At 51.1% G+C, this 19,949-nt stretch overlaps 1 protein-coding gene across 2 annotated transcripts in view; it reads left to right on the top strand.

The window, feature by feature from the left end:
* The window catches only part of OLFM1 (olfactomedin 1), a 26,702-nt gene extending 8,269 nt beyond the window's left edge, over positions 1-18,433 (top strand). The window contains exons 1-6 of one of the 2 annotated variants that reach the window (XM_026049154.1): positions 27-290; positions 1,732-1,881; positions 6,507-6,662; positions 8,667-8,886; positions 14,115-14,221; positions 16,762-18,433. In XM_026049154.1, coding sequence (XP_025904939.1) covers positions 141-290; positions 1,732-1,881; positions 6,507-6,662; positions 8,667-8,886; positions 14,115-14,221; positions 16,762-17,436 — 1,458 coding nt within the window. In that variant the 5' untranslated portion in view covers positions 27-140 and the 3' untranslated portion in view covers positions 17,437-18,433. Of the gene's footprint in view, positions 1-26; positions 291-1,731; positions 1,882-6,506; positions 6,663-8,666; positions 8,887-14,114; positions 14,222-16,761 lie in introns of those variants that run through there. The other variant, XM_026049155.1, reaches the window with a different exon arrangement.
* The last annotated feature ends 1,516 nt before the right edge of the window (positions 18,434-19,949 follow it).

Here is a 19,949-nt window from a genome sequence, read left to right as displayed (position 1 = left end):
CGGGCATCGCCCCCGGCCCCGGCGGAGGATGGGCCGGCAGCGAGCGGCGGCGGCGGCGGCGGCCGGGCGGGCTCAGCCCGTCCCCAGCGGCACGGAGCCCGGGGCAGAATGAAGGGTCCGCGGCGCCCCCCCCCGCAGACATGTCCGTGCCTTTACTCAAGATTGGAGTGGTCCTCAGCACCATGGCCATGATCACCAACTGGATGTCGCAGACGCTGCCCTCCCTCGTGGGGCTCAACACCACCAAGCTCACGGCGGCCACGGGCGGCACCTTGGACCGCAGCACGGGAGTGAGTGCGGGGCGTGGGGGGGGCCACCCCGGACGCCTGGGCCCCTCGTTGCGCGGTCCCTCTAATGCCAGGTCCCCTTGAGTGATGCTGCTCCATCTCTACCGGGGTGCGGGGAGATGGGGAGAGCAGCCGGCTCCCCCCTTGCTCACTTAGGGGGAGGTTGCAGAGTTGTCCCTGCGACCACCTTGCTGGGGACCTGCCCCGCTCCCTCACCTGCCATCGGCAGCCCCTAATGGGAGGGAAAATGCCGTGCAGAAGTTGCCGTGTATTTCGGTCACAGCSTATGTCTGCTGTCCTTGTTCTGCTGGGAGCCCGCTCTGGAGCAAAGCAAGCAGGTTTCCTTCCCAAGTGAGCTGATTTCCTTCCAAAACAAGCTGCTTGCCTTCCCAAGCGAGCCGCTTTCCTCCCCTTTGCGGGGAAGACCCGGTGCCGCTTGCCTCCAGGCTGCCTGCTTGTGCCTTATGGAAAAAAAAGCATAAAAAGCCAATGTTTTGCAGCTCTGCTGTTTCAAGGAGGGTATTTCATGTAGTGATTCTGATTGTTGTGAATGAAGMAGRSKKTTTTTTTTTTCCTTTCTGTGTTAGCAGGGATGATGGACACAAATTTGGGGGTTTATTTTTGCTAGAGAATCTGGTGGTCTGTTTATCTACCTGGCCGTGTGTGTCTCGGTGCATGTCCATCAACACGGGTATCGACAAGGTTGTTGGAGCAACCTGAAGCAGCAGGAAGGACGTTTGCTGTCTGCTCGGTAACGCGGTGGTGCCGCCGAAGCCACTGGAGGCTGGATTGTGATTAAATCATTTTGCAAAGTGCTGTGAGAGAGACAGGGGATTAAGAGGGGGGATTTGGAGAGCACGAGGATGGGGGGAGGCAGCTGGGTTTGCTGCTGGACTCCGCTCCAGGGGACTGCGCTGTGTCCTCCGGGCACCCTCCAAGTGTCTGAGGCTGTGGCAAGGCTCCCTTCTCCTGGAGAGCTGCTGGGAGAGGGGGATGTGACTCCCGGACTCCTTGGCAGAGCCGCTTCCCGGAGAGCGCTGCAGCGGCTCCGCTCGCAGCCGGGACGCRGAGCTGTCCGAGCGCTCGGCTCCGGCCCCGTGTCCTCCCCGGAGCGTCAAGGAGAAGCCGCGGGAGCGGCGGCGCGGGGCGCGTTTCCCGCCGCCTCCACGGGCACCCCGGCGCTTTCGGCTCTGCAACCTCACCGCTTCATCCTCCTCCCCATTCATCCCTCCTTTCCTTCCTTCATCCCTTGCTCTCCTTCTCAGACCCTCCTGTTTGTCCCCAATCCATATTTTTGCATTGCAAGTGAATCCCGCTTGCTACCCCCCCAACCCTATTTATTCCCGAATTTGCCACTTTTGTGCCGCTTTCTCTCTCCATTTCCACTCGGCCTCGCTCCCCACAGACCCTCCCYGTTTAACCCGTCTCTCCCCGTGTTAATCAGGTGTTGCCAACCAACCCAGAGGAAAGCTGGCAGGTGTACAGCTCTGCCCAGGACAGCGAGGGCCGGTGTATATGCACAGTGGTGGCACCTCAGCAGACGATGTGCTCGCGTGACGCCAGGACGAAGCAGCTGAGACAACTATTAGAAAAGGTAACGGCCGCCTTCGCTCCAAGAGGCTTAAATACAGACCCCGTGTGTGTGTTTGTGGGGAGCAGGGAGCATCCGCCGCAGTCAGGAGGAAAAATCCCAGGGTGTTTTCGGAGGAAAAAGGGCCTTAGGCTGGAAATGGTTGAGATCCGAGAGCAGCTCATTTAAAAAAAAATGATGCAATTTACCTGTTTTTTTTTTTCATTACGTTAGCACAAGCGGTTTCAAAGGGCGAATCTTCAAAAGMTGAGCAAGGATAGAATTAAAAAGAGCCAAGCGCTCGTAGCCAAGCTGCTGTTAAACAGGTCCGATAAAATGGCACGAGCCGTCGACATCGGCTAGCGCAGAAGTGACAGCTAGTGGTTTTCTTTCTAATGTTGACATCCACTTGATTAGTTTTTAATAGTCTGCTGTCCAGAGGGATCAAAGAATCTCATTAGGGAAGCCTTCCCGATAACAAGAAATTTTCCAGATAATAGATTTCATTGAAGAAATGCCTTTTCAAGTGAAACAGCGCTCCTCTCTTTAAAATGTAAGTGGACCCTTGTGCTGGCTGTGTCATTAGCCCTTCTGCCCTAACGCTCTCTTGGCATGTGCTGGGCATGAGCAAATAATTTTTATCCTGCTGCTCTCTGGAAGCTGGGGCATTAGTCACTCAAAACAGCATTAAATCTACACTTTACTGWTTTTTTTTYTTTTTTTTTTTTTTTTTTCTGTGTGATAAGTACTGTAAACCGAGACAGGAAACAGCCCTAAAACAGTTCTTCGGCGTGTCGGAAGCTTCTAAAAATAATCGCACTCAAGCTTTTATTTCTCTAAGCCATAGCAGCAGTTGGTGCAAGAGAACAACATTTGCAAGAAGGATGCTCCTGTAAGAAGGAGACCCGTAGCGTTCCCAGCACTGGCCGTGTGCGGGGAATAAGGAGGTTTTGCGCTCCGTGCTCATGCCCGCGGGAGCTGGGTGCGTGGGATCCGCAATAAGAGGTGCAGGGGACGTAGCCACATGGCGCTTTCTCGTTTYCCCCCTCGTGCAGCGTCGTGGCCGCCAGCGCGATGTTCCCAGGCGTGTGTTYGGGGGAGATGTTGCCCGCATGCTGCTCTGTCTGCGCCTCCCTCCCACGCTAACCTAGATGGAAACCCCAAAATAAAGAAGAGGCTCCTAGTGCCAGACATCCAGTCTCGAGCAAGGCTGAAATGATGATCCCCACGGGAAAATGCGGCAACCGCAAAAGCCAACTCCCAGCTTTGAGAAGGATTTCAAGCCCTTTTCCCCCAGCTGCTGATTTAGCCCCAGTTTTGTAATAGGCAAACTTGCATCTCCTTATTTCTCTCTGCCAGCAAATGAAGGAGCACAACATGTCAAAGTAGTAATTGCGTTTGGATGTAAGGCGTTGCTTTTAGGAGCCGGAGCAAAGCCGCATTTATGCGTGTGTGCACACGATGAATTAGAGCATCCTCAGTGAGAACCTGCGCCGAGGCTTTGGCGGCTGAGCGTGGCTTGAGGCTCAGCACTGCCAAGCCCTCGTGTACCTTAAACACACAGACGTGAACACAGGAACCTTGGTTCGTGCTGCTTGCGAGGTGCTCCGGGGCGCCCCACGGTTGGAGGAACCAGCTGAGGTCGGTGGGAGGAGCGTGGTCTGCTCCTCGCTGCACGTTCTGGTCAGCCGGTGCCTCAGCACCGAGGTGCCTGAGCTCATCCTTGGCTGGAGTACGTGGAGCCCTTCCAGCCTTGTGTGTCAGGTGTGGAGCGCAGGTCTTGGATCAAGGCCAGGCCAAGGCATCACCTAAATCTTGCTCATAGCAGATTGTGTTTTACCTTCAGAAAGATCTTTTTTCTTCCTGTTACTCTGGGAAGGCTTCCTCCTTTTCTACTCTTCCTCCTCTGATGCTTAAAACATTTCTTGTTTCCTCCTTGCATCAACTTGCATCATCTTCAACTCTTGATGTTCAGTGTGAGATGCATACGGAGAGGATGATGACATCTCTTGTCGGCCTTCTCTTTGCCTTCTGCTGTCCTTATGAGACGCTGCTCGTGTTCAGGTCAATAGGTTGAGCCATCTGTGCTGATTGTTCCTACAGACCACAAAAGCCTCCCCGAGATGTCTACTGCTGTTTCTTCAACCATTTTGTCCAGCTACATAAAGCTGCTGTGCCATTCCAATAATAAAGATTCATCCAGACTTGAATCCAAAGATGAGCTTAGACCAGTTTCTTTCTGAATTGGCAAACAAAACAAAACAGAGCTGATCAGCAAGCAGGATGAGCAAGTTTAGAAGTGTGGCACTGACCATATAAATCTTCCTTGAGTCATCATTAGCTCTGTTACTCTGGTTTAATTCTGAATCAATTCAGCATCAAGCAAGCTGACAGGAACTGCAACCTTCATTTATATCAATTTTCTGTTTCAAAGGATAAAATAGCTCTTTTTCCAAGACAAGAGCTACAAAGACAATTACAGGTTCATCTATCCCCATAGCTTAATGGCAGATGAGGTTTTGTGTTGAGAGTGCATGTCCCAAACAGCACAGGGCAGAAAGCATTTTAAGTGATGCTTAAGGGCAGCAATTAATGGATGAAGCTTTGGAGATCTGGGAGACGATCTGCTTAGGTCTCCGTTCATTAGAGTGCTTATGTGCATGCTTAACTTGAAGCATTTGAGCAGTCTCACTGAAATCTAATCTTGTGCCAAAGTACTTTGCTGGATCAAGGGCTTAATATGTTAATGAAGCAGAAYAAGTAGATCTTCAGATGATGAAGCATGTGTTGCTGTCAGATCAAGCTTGATGGAGACGGACTTTTACAAGGAGCCTTGAGTTTTAGATGTCTCACCAAGGGCTCGTCTGGTGGAAAACAATACTTGCAACAAATAGCACGAGTCTGAACTTGCAAAGTGCATCCCTGAAATAGCACAGCAGCTAATTTTAGAGGTCTCGGATGAGATGCGCACGTTGGGAGCAAACTTCCCTTGTAGTCAAGGCAGAACCAGGCTCGTCCAGGAGTGACTCAGTGCCGAAGCTGGAGTGCGATGCTCTGATTCACTTCCAAGACGAGTCTGTGCGTCTGTCTCGTCTATCCCAGCGATGATCTAAGGAGCTGCCTTAGCCTCAGCTGAGCCCCGTGCGACGTGGCTGCTGGCACACGTCACTGTGTCCTTCCAGAAACACGCTTCCGATTGCTTGCAGCTTGGTCTTTAATTCGGGTTAAGCATTAGTGGAATAAACAAGWTCAGTGCGATAGGTTCCCTGCAAATAATTCCTCTTCCAGCATGTTCAAACAGTTCTACTATGTAGATTCTGCTTGACTTAAGGGAGGATAGACTGGATTAAACAGGATAAAAATATCTGTCCAGGGAGACTGCAGAGCAGTCATCCCAATTGGAAACTTCCCATCTCCTGCTTCAAACTTGGTATCCAGCCCGGGTGAATTGCTGGGCAAGAGGAGTCTGGGTGGCTTCTTTCCTCTCCAAACCAACACGGTCGTGTTCCCTCTCCTCCTCTCTCTTCCCATACTCCCTGAGGAGGTCTTAGCTCTTGGGCATCCATCAGGACAGTTTTTGCTCTTGGCATCTTCACGATTTGCAGGGACTCGGAGCCTGAAAATACCTTCCCCTTTGCCGAGAAGGGCTGTCAGACCCCGGCGCCCTCGTACATGTTGTACCAACCGCGTCCTCTCCTYCCCCCTGGCCTTTAAAACACAGGTGGCCCGTGAATTTTTAATAGGTAGCCGTAATAGTCCTCTTGCCGCCCCGCGTTAGCGAAGAGCRTTCCCATCACTTCTCATAGAGATGCAGCCGTTGACTCTTGACCAGCAGATGCAGCCGTTGGCTCTTCACCAACAGGCTCTTGGCGTCATCCTCCCCGGTAAGTGACGGCAGGACAGCCGCTCTGCTGGGAGAGGCATCGCGTTGGCCTCGCTCATCCCCGGCACACACGGAGGTGGCAGGCGGGCTGGCTCCCGCGGGGCATCCGCGGTGACAGTTTTGGCTCGCGTTGCCTTGCGCTCAACCTCCCCCGGACGAGGAGGCTCCGGGTGCGATGCCCTTGATGCCGCAGCCCTGACTCAGCATCGYGCCCGGCTGCCCGAGCCGCTCTGGACGTCATCGCTCCCGGTTCCGATGGGCTCCGGTGGATGGGAGCGGTAGGAGCGCCCGGCGTGGGCTGAGCGCCGTCGTGCACCAAGTGGGACACGGAAGCAGCCGTCCTGGGCACGCAGACCTCAAGTCGCACCCCTTGCTCGATGCTGAAATATGTGCTTGCCTAAGAGCTTCCTTTAACATTTTGCAGCCTAAAAAAGGAAAGCGAGCCAGGGAAATATCTTAATAAATCAGATGGCAGCCAGCCTCCAAAATCAGGTCGTGCTAGTTAGCGTTTGCCCCTGTTTTTACAGCCGGTCTCTCTAGCTCAAAGTGAATTTGCACTTTGGAGATCAGTACGGGCTACTTAGGTACAAGAGGAGATGCCAACGTGCATCTTYCCTGAAGTCATTCCTGCGTGTAGCTCTGCTAAAGGGGTGGGGAAAGGGGGAAATGTGGGAGAAGAGCAGCATTTTGGGGACACGGATGGTGCTTCTTTGCAGGGAATGGGAAAGGGTTGTCTCTTTTGAACCGGTTGTTTCTTGCTTGCCAGGTGCAAAACATGTCCCAGTCCATAGAGGTGTTGGACAGGCGGACCCAGAGGGACCTGCAGTACGTGGAGAAGATGGAAAACCAGATGAGGGGCCTGGAGTCGAAGTTCAAGCAAGTGGAGGAGAGCCACAAGCAGCACCTGGCGAGGCAGTTTAAGGTGGGTTTTCGCTTTCTGAGGCTCTCGCGAAGCAGCGGGTGGAGGTTGAGCTGGGTRAGCGAGGGCGCACGGTACCGAGCAAATGAGCAAAAATAGGCAAAAAAAMCAGCTGTGCAACTTTTGCAACCGTGCTCAGCCCCGCGAGCCTTTGCAGCCTGGGGATGTGGAGGTGCCCAGGTCTGAATAATGATCTTGGGAGCAGAGCCAGCCCCTCTTGATGAATGGTGTGTGTTTTGTCCCGCTGGCGTGCAGACTGGGAGTCAAGGCAGCAGCCTTTCAAATTGCGTTTTGAACGGAGCTGTCAGTGCAGGCAGGGCTCGAGCCTGCAAGAAGCGCGTTAAGAACAAGTGAAATTGCAGTCAGGAGATTGCCAGCAATATCCAAAATGGTAAAAGTCAGTAAAATTTTGGATTAATAACAAAAAAAAATAAAAAAAAGAGAAAATTTCCAGCAAAATTTGAGGAGAAGGTTTTCTCCTTGTTTCCCAACTACCCAGCTAACCATATTTTTAAACCATATGCATTTTAACTGATAAGCTGAATGCTAAAATAACAAGATTAAGAATCCACCTCCCAGCTTTTTAGACGTTCACTGCTTCCAACTCCCTCCCTTCCCCACCCTCTGTTACAGGGGACCCTAATTTGAGCTCAGCAGTCGAGATTTAAGGCCTATCTTTCAATTTAAATACAAACTTCTTTTTTTTTTTCATTCTGGTGAGTTTTAGGCTGCCCCATTTCCTGATGGGAAACATGCCCCAGGTATTGCAAATAAAWAAGTAAATAAGTTCATAAATGCATTCCCCACATGCAAGGTGCAGGAAGGAAAGCCTGGGGATTTAACTAGGAGGGGATGGAAAGCAGAGCCCTGAGGATTCTGATTTCTGATCCCATTCTGATCCCGTTCGCCCTGCAGTCAGAAAGTCAMATATCCCAGCCCTGCAAATCTATGAACCTGGTGCTGTTCTGCATATACGTTAGTTTATCAGACCCCAGCACCAGGTAGCCTGTATATACTGACCATGCTTTACTAACGGGTAGGTGCATGCATATATATATGTCTGCTCATTAGCTGCTGGAGCAAAGCATCTTCAACAAAATGCTGTGCCTCTAAACGAGGCCTTTATTTAATTAGGGGGAAAAAAAAAGATACCTCTGCATTTCTGCAAAATAAATTGCATAATGGCTTTGATTTTTATGTTCGTTATAGCATGCCTAAAAACAGTAAGGCATTTTTTATATAATTTGCTGCCAAGGCATCATTTTAAATAACAGCCACAGCATTTTGTTTCTGCTAATGCCAGCATTAAAATGTGAGTGGTTTGGGGATCTTGTGTTCTTTTTTTTTTTTCTCTCTTTAGTTCCGTACGAGTATTTGTCTATGAATGGCTATCTATATAAGGCAGGTTAGCGAGCTAGCTCCTCAACAGTATTTCATTTTCTTGCTTACAGGGCTAACTTTAAAGCAAGTTTTTTCAATGCTGCAGTGACTGAAGAAGCAGTTCACTCCCATGTAACCATGAAAAGAGGGCCACAGAGCATTTTGCACCATGCATTTATTTTTTTGATTATTTTCCAAATTAGCACCATATCTCACTAAGGAACCTTGAACCACACAACCAAGATCTTCCTTTGCATGCAATTGTAGATGCATTTCATGAATAGTTTGAAACCCTTGTCAATGCATATATATATTATTTTATTTTATTTTTTGGAAARAAAAAAAAAAAGAACTCTTTGTGTATGTGATCTGAAGCATGTAACCCTAAGATGTTGCATTCTAAAAATGACAAATAAAGGCCTTTCCCAAATATTTTGGTGTTCTGCAGCCTGTTTAATATGTTCTTTCCAATACATCATTTGGACCAAAATAATACTTAAAATAATATTTATGCTAATAATTGTGGGCTATGAACATTGCACTCACGTAGGAAGCAACCAGGTCAAGGCAGAGTGTTGCAGATTTTTGCACGCATAGCACTGAACCGAGCTTATTTTAACCTTGCAGGCAATAAAAGCGAAAATGGAGGAACTTAGGCCTTTGATACCAGTGTTGGAAGAGTACAAAGCCGATGCAAAATTGGTATTGCAGTTTAAAGAGGAGGTCCAGAATCTGACGTCAGTTCTAAACGAACTCCAGGAAGAGATTGGCGCCTATGACTACGAAGAGCTTCAGAACAGAGTGTCAAATCTTGAAGAAAGGCTTCGTGCATGCATGCAAAAATTAGGTAGGCGCAGAACGACATGGTGGCACTGGCCAAACACCATCGGTGTTAACACGTCGCCTCCGCAGAGGAGAGATGCTAGACCGGACATCTCCCCAGGCCCGGCCTGGCTCGCAGGGCTGAGCTGGCGCTGCCAGGCTTGATCCTGCGTCTATTTATGCCACACGTAACGGTAATCTCGGGACCAGTCCCGCCGAGGATTACGTGCATGCCCCAAGTTACTGATGGCATAAGGGCTTCAGGACGACCTGGGCACGCGGCTCCTTGCAGCGTTTGCATAAGTGGACGGGGCTACGCGGTGAAAACGCGCCGTGTTTTCAGTAGCGCTTATGCAAAGCAAACACGGGGGCCCGTTTTTGCTTATGCATCAATGTCCCATCTTGGTTTTTGTTTTTTTTTTTTTTTTTTCAAAGTGGGCCCTGCTCCGCAGCCTGGTCTGTATGCACTGGAATTGCGCCCTCGCGATTCCTCTGCATTTTTAAGTAATATGTGTGTGGGCTGCGACTCGGTTGCCTCTTCCCTTTGCTCCTGCTGCTTGCAAAGGGGCAGGAAAGCATGGCTGGGCGAGCGGGACGTGTTTTGGGGTGGGCTGTGCCACCAGGCAGGGTGCAAATGCCCCCCAGTGCCTCCTGGTGGGACGGGGAATGAGGGGCCCCTGCCACCCACAGCTGCGAGAAATGGGCATTTGTTGCAAAAGCCCTGGCTTGATTTAATTTCTCCTTCCATTATTGACTTTCTTGTTAAGCAATTTAGATAATCTAAACACATTAACCGCTCTGCAGTCTATTCTGGTAGCACATATGAAATTACACTTGGGAAACTTCAGGGAAGAGCAGCTCTCCTCTGGGCGCTGTGGGAAGGTAACGCGCGGCTCCCCTCCTCTCCATGCCCATGGAATTGGTTTTGCTCGTTTTTTTCCTGGATGTTTCAACAACAGGCAGCCTGGCATTTTTCCCTGGCATTTTACTAGCATTTTAATCCTGCCCTCGGTTATCTGCTGCTTCCCTTGTTGCTTGCAGTGGTGAAGAGGAGAGCAGGGTTTTGCATAAGCCCCGCCGGGAGCGGAGGATCTCATTTCCAATTGACAAYTTGGTGCTAATTGCCCCAGGTTTGGGCTGAGGGTGGAAGAGGCTGCAGCGAGCGGGGCTGTTTGCTGCATCCCAAGCCTTGAAGGAACATGGGGATGCCAGGGAGGGAGCGTGGCAGCAGGACCGGGGATGCGAATCACAGTTTTCCAGGGGGAGTTCCTTAAACAAAAGCATCTCGGGTCTCCTSCCACACAGGGAGGAGAAGAGGCTCCCCAAGCCCTTCGTGCTGCAAACACAGCGTGTCCTCCTGCACTGTGGGCCTCTGCCAGCACCAGCCTCCTGCACGTGCTGGGCTGCAAGAGGCTGCTGCATCCAGGCTGTCCGTGGGATGGACCATTCCTGAGCTGGCTTTCGTGGAGTGTTTTGTGTTCCCCGAAGCAAAGCGGTGTTTTGGTGTCGATGGGGAGCCCGGGGAGCTGTTGTGCCCCTGTGGCTCACGCTGCTCTCAGTGACACGAGCAGCATTGGCTGCAGCTGGGAGCTGGTGCTGATGCTGACGTGTCAMATAGGGGAAATGGAAACCCGGCTGCTCAGGTCCTCTAGCTGTGCGCAGCCCAGGTCAATGTCTCTGGTAAGACTCTGCCCTTTCCCTGGATTTCTCTCCCTGTTCTCACGTGATTTCCTCCTCTTTGTGTTGCATGGCCCGGGATCCTTCCCGYGGGCATCCGTGATGCAGCAGGATGAATGTTATTCCTCTGCAGCAACTGCCCATCTCTTGGAGCTGCTGGGCAGGAGCACCCTTAGCAGGCTGAGATGTGCAGGGAAAGATATAGGGTCTGCTTGGCTGTCGGATGCCTCTGTGGGGCTTTTTGGAGCTGGACAACATCAGGCCAATGCAGCAGAGCAGGGAATTGTCCCATGGAGAGGCAAGTGCAGAAGCCCTGTCTTATTTTCCCCGAAAATAGACCTCAGGTCAATGCAGACAAGAGTGTTACCTCCTTACACAGCTCTTGTACATGGAGAAACTCCACGCAGGGCAGCAAGTTCTTGCAAGCAACTCTTGTAGAAGCASTGGCAGCGCTTCCAGCAGCCCTTTCTCAAAGTGTTTGGTTTATTGGGGGGTTTCTGGGCTTTTTGGGGGCTCTCTGGCCATGACCCAGCATGCGGGGAGCTTCAGTGCCCCAGGGCTTTGCCTGCTCGCGGGTGATTGACTTGGTTGCTCGGAGCAAGCAGCACAGATTGAATTTCCAGTGTTGTTTCTCGCTCTGGAGCACGAAGCAGCGAGAAGGGTAGTTAATTGAGTTAAATTCCGGTAAGGACCTTCCCGACACTTTGCTGGCGCGAGGCGAGGGGCCTGCTTGCTGGCTATTGTGATTTTCCACAAATTGTCTGCTCGGAGGGGTGCGCTGGAGCTCCGGGTAAYGTGTTCTAGCTGAGGTTTGCTCAGGCTTGGGCTGGCAAGTGCTGCTCGCCCGGCACTTGTTACYGTGCTGCAGCCTGGAATAGGGCTCAGGAGCGCTCAAAGCGGGATCGGGGAGCTGCTGCAAAACCTTGGGATGGACAGCAGAAAATAGCATGTTTATATTGAGTTTCAGACCGGTTCTCCTGTCCCCATCCTCTGGACAGGGCTGACATCCACCGTGCAGCAGCATTTCCATCAAACAAGGTCCCTTTTGCTCTTTCGGCTTTCCTGAGCGTGTGGACGGATCGATAGTGGAAGGACTTCTCGAGCGTGTGTGTGCAGTGGGGCCATCAAGAACAGCAAGCCTAATCTGCTATGGCATTTGCATTCTTAGAGATCACTCTTTGTGCAGGGATTTTAGGATTCCCATTAGTGTTCCCGAGAGAAGTCCGGGAGAGGATGAACCCCCTTGATCCCCAGGGCATTTTTGGCACAGCCAGGCTCACGTTTGCTGGTGGCACGAGCTTGCCTTGACTCCTACAGCACCAATACGTGCAGCTGCTCCATGGGACCAAGCCACAAATCCCCTAAAAATCCCGTGGTTCTGGAGTAGAGAAGGAAAGAGTAAACGTGTCTGCCCCTTCTCTTGTCCCAGGTGCATTTCCATTAGCAGCAGCTCGGTGCAAAGGATCTGGGGGCAGGGACTGAGGACTCGGACCTGGATTTCATGGAAAGCTCCGGCAGGGAAAGCCCTCGGGCAGCACCAGCCCGGCTGTGTCAGCAGCAACRTTGCTCCCGAGCTGCTCAACATCCCATATGGGCTGGATCTTGGGAGAAATAGGGAGCAGAGGGGGAGCAGGGAGCTCTCGCTGCAAGGGGCTGAAGGGAAGAGACTCTTCTCCAGGTGGAAAATTCCTTGCACGGCCAGAGGATGCGGGGATGCTGTGCAGGAGGGTGGTGCTTGGCTCCTGGTGGGTCAGCCTGCAAGATCTCTAGGGAAGATGCTGGTTTTTGTGCAATTTTGCAGGAAATAGGGATGCATGGGCACTGGTGGGGCACAGCTGCAGGGAGCTGGATAGAGCTGGGAAAACTGGAGCGCTCGGATGCGTATGTCCACAGAGCTGCTTCCTCCTGGGTCCTGGACACCTTTGCTCCCATCATCCTGGGCTCCTTGAAGCGCTCGGACTATTTCAGCATCAAAACCAGAGCTCAAAGGAAAATCGGCTCCCAAACRCAGCATCTCCACAATCCCTATTTAGGGCAATGTGGCACCAAAAGCACCTTGGCTGCATAAGTGTTGCCAGAGAGCTGCTGCGAGTGTGCCCGTGGCTCTGCGTGCGCGAGGCAGCCTCTGCTTGCAGGCAGCACCCTCTGCCCTCCTCGGCTGCTCGGCCTGTCTTTTCTCTTTTTCTTTTTAATCAATGAGTTTTTATACAACCTTTCTCTCCAGGGAAATAGAAGGGAAGGGCTTAAGTGACAGAAATGTAGGGCTCTGATAATGGCAGGCAGCATGTGGCCGATCCGTGATCAGAGGGAGACTCCGTGGGGGGAATTAGAGGGAGCCTGGTGCTCCCTTGGCTGAGCGATGCTGGTCGATACTGGGGATATCTCCTGCCCTTGAGTATCCCTGGCAAGGAGGGCGTTTGAGGAGAAGCTTGTCCTGAGCTGGCGGAAGCCGGCACAGCTCCCTGCGCATCTCGGAGAAGAGTCRAGAAAAACCTCCTGACCCTGAGCCCGCAGGTGTCCCCCGAGCCGGGCGATGCTGCTGTAGACCTGCTCTGCACGGGGCACGTCGGGTTTTAAATGCGATGCAAGCGGCAGCTCCTGCGTCATGCTCCGTCCCTTCCCCTCTCCTTCCATGCACRTTTGCTAAATGGTGATGTTTTGACAGCTGGCCTTGCAGCTGCACCCCCAAATCCGGGCTTTGAGCTCCACGGGATGAGGCACCTAAGAGTGTTTCCATATTGGATGCTTTGAGCCGTTTTGGAGCAGGATCACGTTCCTGGTTGGGTGATGCTGGTGTCCCCGCAGCAGCTCCTGGGTGCCCAGAGCACCCACTGCAGCAGGTCCCGCTCGCTCAGCCCTTGCAAGGGCCAAAGCCTTTGGATGCATCCAGAGCCTTTGGATGCACCTTCTGCATCCGTGCCCTTCTCCTGGGCTCAGTGCCCTCTCCAGAGGGATGGGAAGAGAGGTGACCAATGCATTAGCATCTCTTAAGCCTTCAAATGTGCCATAGAACAGAAGAGGTGGCTGTTAGAAGCCAGGAGATGTTCTCTGTAGGGGAAAGATTTCTAGTGTACATAACTTCCCTTTTTTTTCCCGCTCCTTTGCACAACCTGTAACAAATGCAGGTTTCCAGCAGGGCTGGAACAGACACGTCCCTCTTTATCTCGGCTGCCCCCGCTCTGGTTTTGCAGCAAGGAGCAGAGCTATTGAGCTAATTTCTCCACCTGGCTGCTTGACCCTGACCAGCTCCTCTTGTTGCCCGTTCCACCTCGCGGGCCACACGGCTGTTGGCAGGAAAGTCTGTTTTATCGGGGGCAGCGCGAGAAGGAGGATCGTTAGGAAGGGGAATGAAGCCACTAAAAGCATGTGGTGGCYGTTCTTGGCCTAATTACCTCTAATGAGATAAAAGCAGAGCTTGCTAAGGGCTGGGGTAGCAGTGGGCAGGGCAGCCTGGTGGTTTTAATGCTGGTACCACTTGGCACAGTGATGGGATTGGGCTGGCTGGGCCTCCCAGGGGACGTGGGCTCAAGCCGTGTTGGTTAATGGGGTGCTCACCCTACGCTCTTTATTTTGCAGCTTGCGGCAAGCTGACYGGGATAAGCGACCCCATCACTATTAAAACCTCGGGGTCCAGGTTCGGATCGTGGATGACGGATCCTCTTGCCCCGGAGGGAGAAAACAAGGTAAGAGTGCGGATGTTTCCTCTCCATGCTGCTCCTCCGGGTCGTGGCCGAGGCCCTTGCAGACTCCTTAAATCCTTGGAAATATCAACGTGAGTTCTGCATCCCCAGCATTCCCAACACAGGCTGGGAATTCTCCTCCGTGTCTATATTTTCCCGACTCCAGGGAGCAYGAGGGATTTGGGGCCAAGCAAGAGTCTCTGTTGCTGCTGTTCTGCTGCCAGCGCCTCCCCTAATGTCATTTGACTCCATTTGTCCTCCCTCCTCCTCCTCCTCCGTAGTTGTGAAGAATTAACTGACTGCAGCCAGCGAGAGATTTGTTTTGCTTTGTTTGGGTCTTTTTCTTTTTTTTTTTCTATTCAGACCATTCAATTTTGATCCCAGGGAGGTAGGAGGCCAATAACTGGCTGGAAATCAATCCAGGCTCCCCGTGACTGATGGAATGGAAAATATCTTGAGTGTTTGCTGAGGATTTGCAGGCAGAAAAACAAAACACAAATTGCAGACCTCGGCTACGTGGAAATTCCCTCCTGCATGAAGCAGCCTCCCTCCAGAGGATGGAGGTTGGGTCTGTTTTAGGATCTTGCACCGAGATCAGCTTTCCAGAGCCAAGGAAGGGTGCAGGATGCTCCGGAGGAGCTGCCCTTGGCGCCTGCTGGTGCAGATCCTGCTCCGGGAGGTTTCCTCGCCCCAAATGTGGGCGACGGGGAGCTGGGCAGATGGTCCCTGGTGCTGTCTCTGCAGCTCTGCTTCCTTGCTGGAGCCTGGCGGGAACGCGCGTGGGAAGCCGGGAGAGGAGCAGGATTTGCGGAGCCGGAGCTCCCATACCGGCGGCTTGGGAAGCGCTGCTGGAGGCTGGGAGTCCTGCCCGCAGATACGGCCTTCCTGTTGGGACGGGAACAGCGAGGAGGATTGAAATCCTTGGTTTCCAAGCTGGAGATCTGGAGACAGGCTCCGCGATGCCCCATTTACTGCTTTCGTAGCCTGTAATGCTACGAATTACCCGCATAAACGATGCGGGTTTAATCACTTGGTCCGATGGAGACAGGTTTCCAATATAGCCCCTCTGTGCTTTATAATTACGGAGACAAAGCCGTTTTCCCTGAGATATAGCTCAAGCTTCACAGGAGCTTGTGTAGCTAGCAAAAATCTACTCTGCGTTTTCCTAGAAGCAGGCAATTAAGTGATCTGAACTGCTACCTGGCAGAGCGTGGASATGGGCACAAGTGGGGCGGTTTGTCACATCCAAGCTATGTCACCGAGGTGTTGGGTGGCTCRTGAGGTCTCTTGTTCCTGCTGAGAAATCGTGGAGCGCGACGGGGCAGGAGGATCCGCGTGGGCAGGGGATGCTCGGGATACTTGGGATGCTCCCCTGCATCCTGCGCAGTATCACCAGGAGCRCGGGCTGCTTTCTGGCCTTCTCTTTGCATCTCTAAACCTCTAACGTGAGCACTGAGTTGCTTAATCCTTTAATACCCAGTAATGGCATGGGAGCAGCACAGAGGCAATTGGTTTTCAGATCTTTTTATTTTATTATTTTTAATTTTTTTTTTTTTTGTCGTTTCCCACGCTAGCGCTCTTGAACACGGGTTTTGCATTAGCTGCGGCATGTTTTCCAGAGCTGCATGTGGCTGGGGAAGCCTCGCTGGGCTGCAGGCACCTTCTGCCCTGCACTCAGCAGCATCATGGCCTTTTTTTTTCTGCTACATCTGCTGCCATCCTCAGCCCCACAATGGAGGTGCAGGGACTGGAGCAGCCTGGGGCAGGTTCCTCTGCAGCTCTAACATCCCCTGCAACGCTCTGCAGACCTCKTTTGGCCCTTCCAATATATCGAGCCAACTGCAGTGCCCACACCATGGACAGAGACTGGTCTGCTCTTCTGATGGGCCCCCAGAAATAGCGCTGCTGCAGAGATCATTTGATCAGATTTTGCAATAAAGAAATTAGCACGAAGACATTAGCCAAATGTTTCGTCCTGCTGTTACCTTCTAGATGCAACCTTTAGCTGTTCCTAAACAGCTAAAACTTTTATTTTTTTAATGAAGTTTAGGACATATTCCTGGAGAACTGGCATTTATGTAAGCATCCAAACTCTCTCTCCCACCTAATAATATTGAGATTTTGATGTCTCTATCTCCTATATTGCAGCAGCCTAGGTTTTAAGTTTTTGGTGCAGAAGTGTATGATTTTTAAACCTATGTGGCCTTTTCCCAAATTTCCTTGACAATGAGCGATTGCGTTYGTGTGGATGCCAAACTGACGGAATTCTGTGTAGCAGAGGATGTAATTTAGTAAGTGCTGCCGTGACGGGGCTTACAGGAAGGAAAAGCAGCAGCAATGTAATATTCTGGCTTTATCTAGCTGGAGACAATGTCAATTGTCCTTTAGGAGGACAATTTAGGAGGATAACACAGTGCATCCAGGGAACAGCTGAAGTTCCCGAGGCTCCTGAGGAGATGCCGGTTTACCCACCTGGGACACAATTCGGATTGCAGGTGACTTCTTGGCTGTTCTAACACCACGTGTTTCTGTTGCTCGCTTAGGTCTGGTACATGGACAGCTACCACAACAACCGCTTTGTCCGCGAGTACAAATCCATGGCAGACTTCATGAATACCGACAACTTTACCTCTCACCGTCTCCCTCACCCTTGGTCAGGCACCGGCCAAGTGGTCTACAACGGCTCTATCTACTTCAACAAATACCAAAGCCACATAATTATCAGGTTTGACTTGAAAACAGAGACCATTCTCAAGACCCGCAGCCTGGATTATGCCGGCTACAACAACATGTACCACTACGCCTGGGGCGGCCACTCGGACATCGACCTCATGGTGGACGAGAACGGCCTCTGGGCCGTCTACGCCACCAACCAGAACGCGGGCAACATCGTCATCAGCAAGCTGGACCCCAACACGCTGCAGAGCCTGCAGACCTGGAACACGAGCTACCCGAAACGCAGCGCCGGGGAGGCCTTCATCATCTGYGGCACGCTCTACGTCACCAACGGCTACTCGGGAGGCACCAAGGTGCACTACGCCTACCAGACCAACGCCTCCACCTACGAGTACATCGACATCCCCTTCCAGAACAAGTACTCGCACATCTCCATGTTGGACTACAACCCCAAGGATCGTGCCCTCTACGCCTGGAACAACGGGCACCAAATACTTTACAACGTCACCCTCTTCCACGTCATCAGGTCCGACGAGTTGTAGTCCCTCCTTGGTTAGAAACTGATTTAGGGAAAACAGGAAGCAAGAGGAGAAAAGGGAGGAAGGAATGAAATGAAAATACTAATATCAAGGAAATACGTTTTGAGTAGATTAGACAGCTGCCAAAATTAAGACCAACGTCATGGAGGATTATTCAGCATAAACCTGACAGATCAGCATTACCTCTACATTTCCAGAAGTCTGGCCCTGTGTTATAGACTTAAGAATAACGATGTCCTTGCAGCTGGAACTGCACTTAATGGACCACTTAGGTTTGGGGTTTTGTTTGGGTTTTTGTTCCACTAGCAAATCTGTAGTACATACTAAAGAAGCAAGGCAATGACTGTTGAAAGCTTATCCTTGGGAGGCTTGCTCTCCTCCGCGTGTGGGTTGCATGGACATTTTCTGGCACCGTGGCCAGCTGTGATGGGGGTGTGATTTGTATTTCTAAGCCGAAAAAGCTGGCCCGTGAGGAGCTCTCGCTGTCTCAAAAAGCCCTATCACAGGTTAGTTTTTCTTGCATTCCATAGCAGCTACTGTCTCTCAACTGTGTTTTTGTCACTTAGATTAACTGTGCTGAGACCCGAAGTAGCTCATGGATCTGTGTCTTAGTAACTATTAAACACGATGGTTTAAGTATGTATTATGAACAAGTTGTTGTACCCATATTGTTTGAACTTATGTATTCAGCAAATATATTGTATAATGTATGTCTGTTATTTACCAGAGGTGGCGAAACTTTGTATGTCCAGTTTATGCAATGAATGTTGTAAATGCGATGATGTAGTTTGGATTAATAAATGATGGTTTTGTTTCTAAAAAGAAAAAAAAGGTCAGTGTTCACCCTTATACACAGCTAACCGATTTCATGTTGATAATAACAAGAATATTCTCTTACTGTTATAATATCTACATAGCATTATGGTGGTTGGAAATAGCTTCTGTGGAAAGTCTGTGGCACCGGATTCCCCTGGGAAGCCCTGTTTATGGAAGTGTGAAGGTAATTAATTAATTTTTTTTTTTTAAGAGGAAAACTTTGTACTATCCACAGTTATCTAACGAACAATAAAAATATTAGGAGACTTCCCGGTTTTGCTTATTGTTTCTTCTGTGTTTGAACAACTGGTTTAGAGGAGGGACAGAATAACAGGTATTTTCGTGGGGTTTTTTTGGTAATTTCTGAACGTTTGGTGCAGTGTGGTATGGGGAGATGACAGCATTTAAAGTCAGTGTTGCAAAGGAGCAAGAAAGTTGTCTATGACGTGTGGTAGGTTTGGAGATATTGTGCCTTGGACTGTCTGATGGATCATTTTCCTTCTCAGTTGCTTAGACTGCTTTTCAGCATGATTTTACGGGAGTGTTAAGAGTGGTAAAGACCTTCTATTTATTGTGTCTGTGCTGGAAAGCTTGTTATAATGAGTAATTGTTGCTCTTTGGGCCTGAGCACTCAATGCAGTCGAGAGCATCTTGTTCYCGCCAAAGCGGAGACCTCGTAGCGTTGCGGAGTGCTGCAGTACARCAGCCCTTTCCTTGAGCTCGAGTGTTTTTCCAGCTGGATGCTCCTAAAGCTCTTAATAGGTGGGGACTTAAGGTGCTGGGAGCTTTCATGCTCTTCTGAGCAGCTTCGTGACATCTGCCCCTGGCATCAATAGAGCTTCCGTTGCTTCCTTTCCAGAGAATGAAGGGAGTGAATGTGCCTAGCACCACTCCAGGTGAAGTTGCTTCAGCTGCGTGGTGGGTGATCACTTGTGTTCTGTGAGGTTTAGCTTTCCAACTGAACAGCCTGATGCACTGGGGCCCTTGGAAGGAGAGGAGCTCAGGAATTTGAGGGAAGCGAATGGATGCAGTTGGTGATTTCTGCAAAATGCACATATGGATTTCAATTTCTTGGCCTTAGCCAAAGAGCCCAGCTTGTCTCTTCRGCAGGAGGAGAGGCCGGGGGGAGAATTTCATCATCCGTGGGTTCCAAGAGCTAGATCAAACCGTGAGCAAGGAATGGTCCTCCACGTGCAGCTGTTGGAGCCGGCCGCACGGTTTGAGGCGCTATCTCGTGTCAGCACCACTCTTCTTGCTCAGCCGGTGGCTGCAACCAGAACGGGGACAGCTCTCCGAGGACTCCTCACTGTGCCACACACCGTATTTCTAGCGCGCTGGGCTGCCAGCTTTGTGGACATCTTCAATGTAGAGCAGTGGTTTTTCCCTCCAAGAAGCTGAGAACAGGAACACAGAACCGTGGTGTAATTGGCAGCAGTGCTGATTTGCAATGCACAAGAGAAATCTGGGAAGCCAAAAGCCTTTAAGGCACCTGCAGTCATTTCTATTTAACTAATGCATTTCTTCAGCACAAACCCATTTCGGGGGAGCGCAGTGCTCTTAAAAGATTTAAGCTGGATGCAGCGGCCTCTGAAATCAATGGGAAGGGGGTGAGAGCCTGCAAAAGAGGCTGGGGCAGCTCTCTGCATGGATGGGGACAGAGATGCTCCCCTTTTCCACTGCCATGGCCTGGCTTTGTATCA

This window comes from Nothoprocta perdicaria, unplaced genomic scaffold (genome assembly GCF_003342845.1).
Source record: "Nothoprocta perdicaria isolate Ctin4 unplaced genomic scaffold, notPer1 scaffold_6, whole genome shotgun sequence".
Lineage (NCBI taxonomy): Eukaryota > Metazoa > Chordata > Aves > Tinamiformes > Tinamidae > Nothoprocta > Nothoprocta perdicaria.
This window is presented reverse-complemented; position numbering and strand designations above follow the sequence as displayed.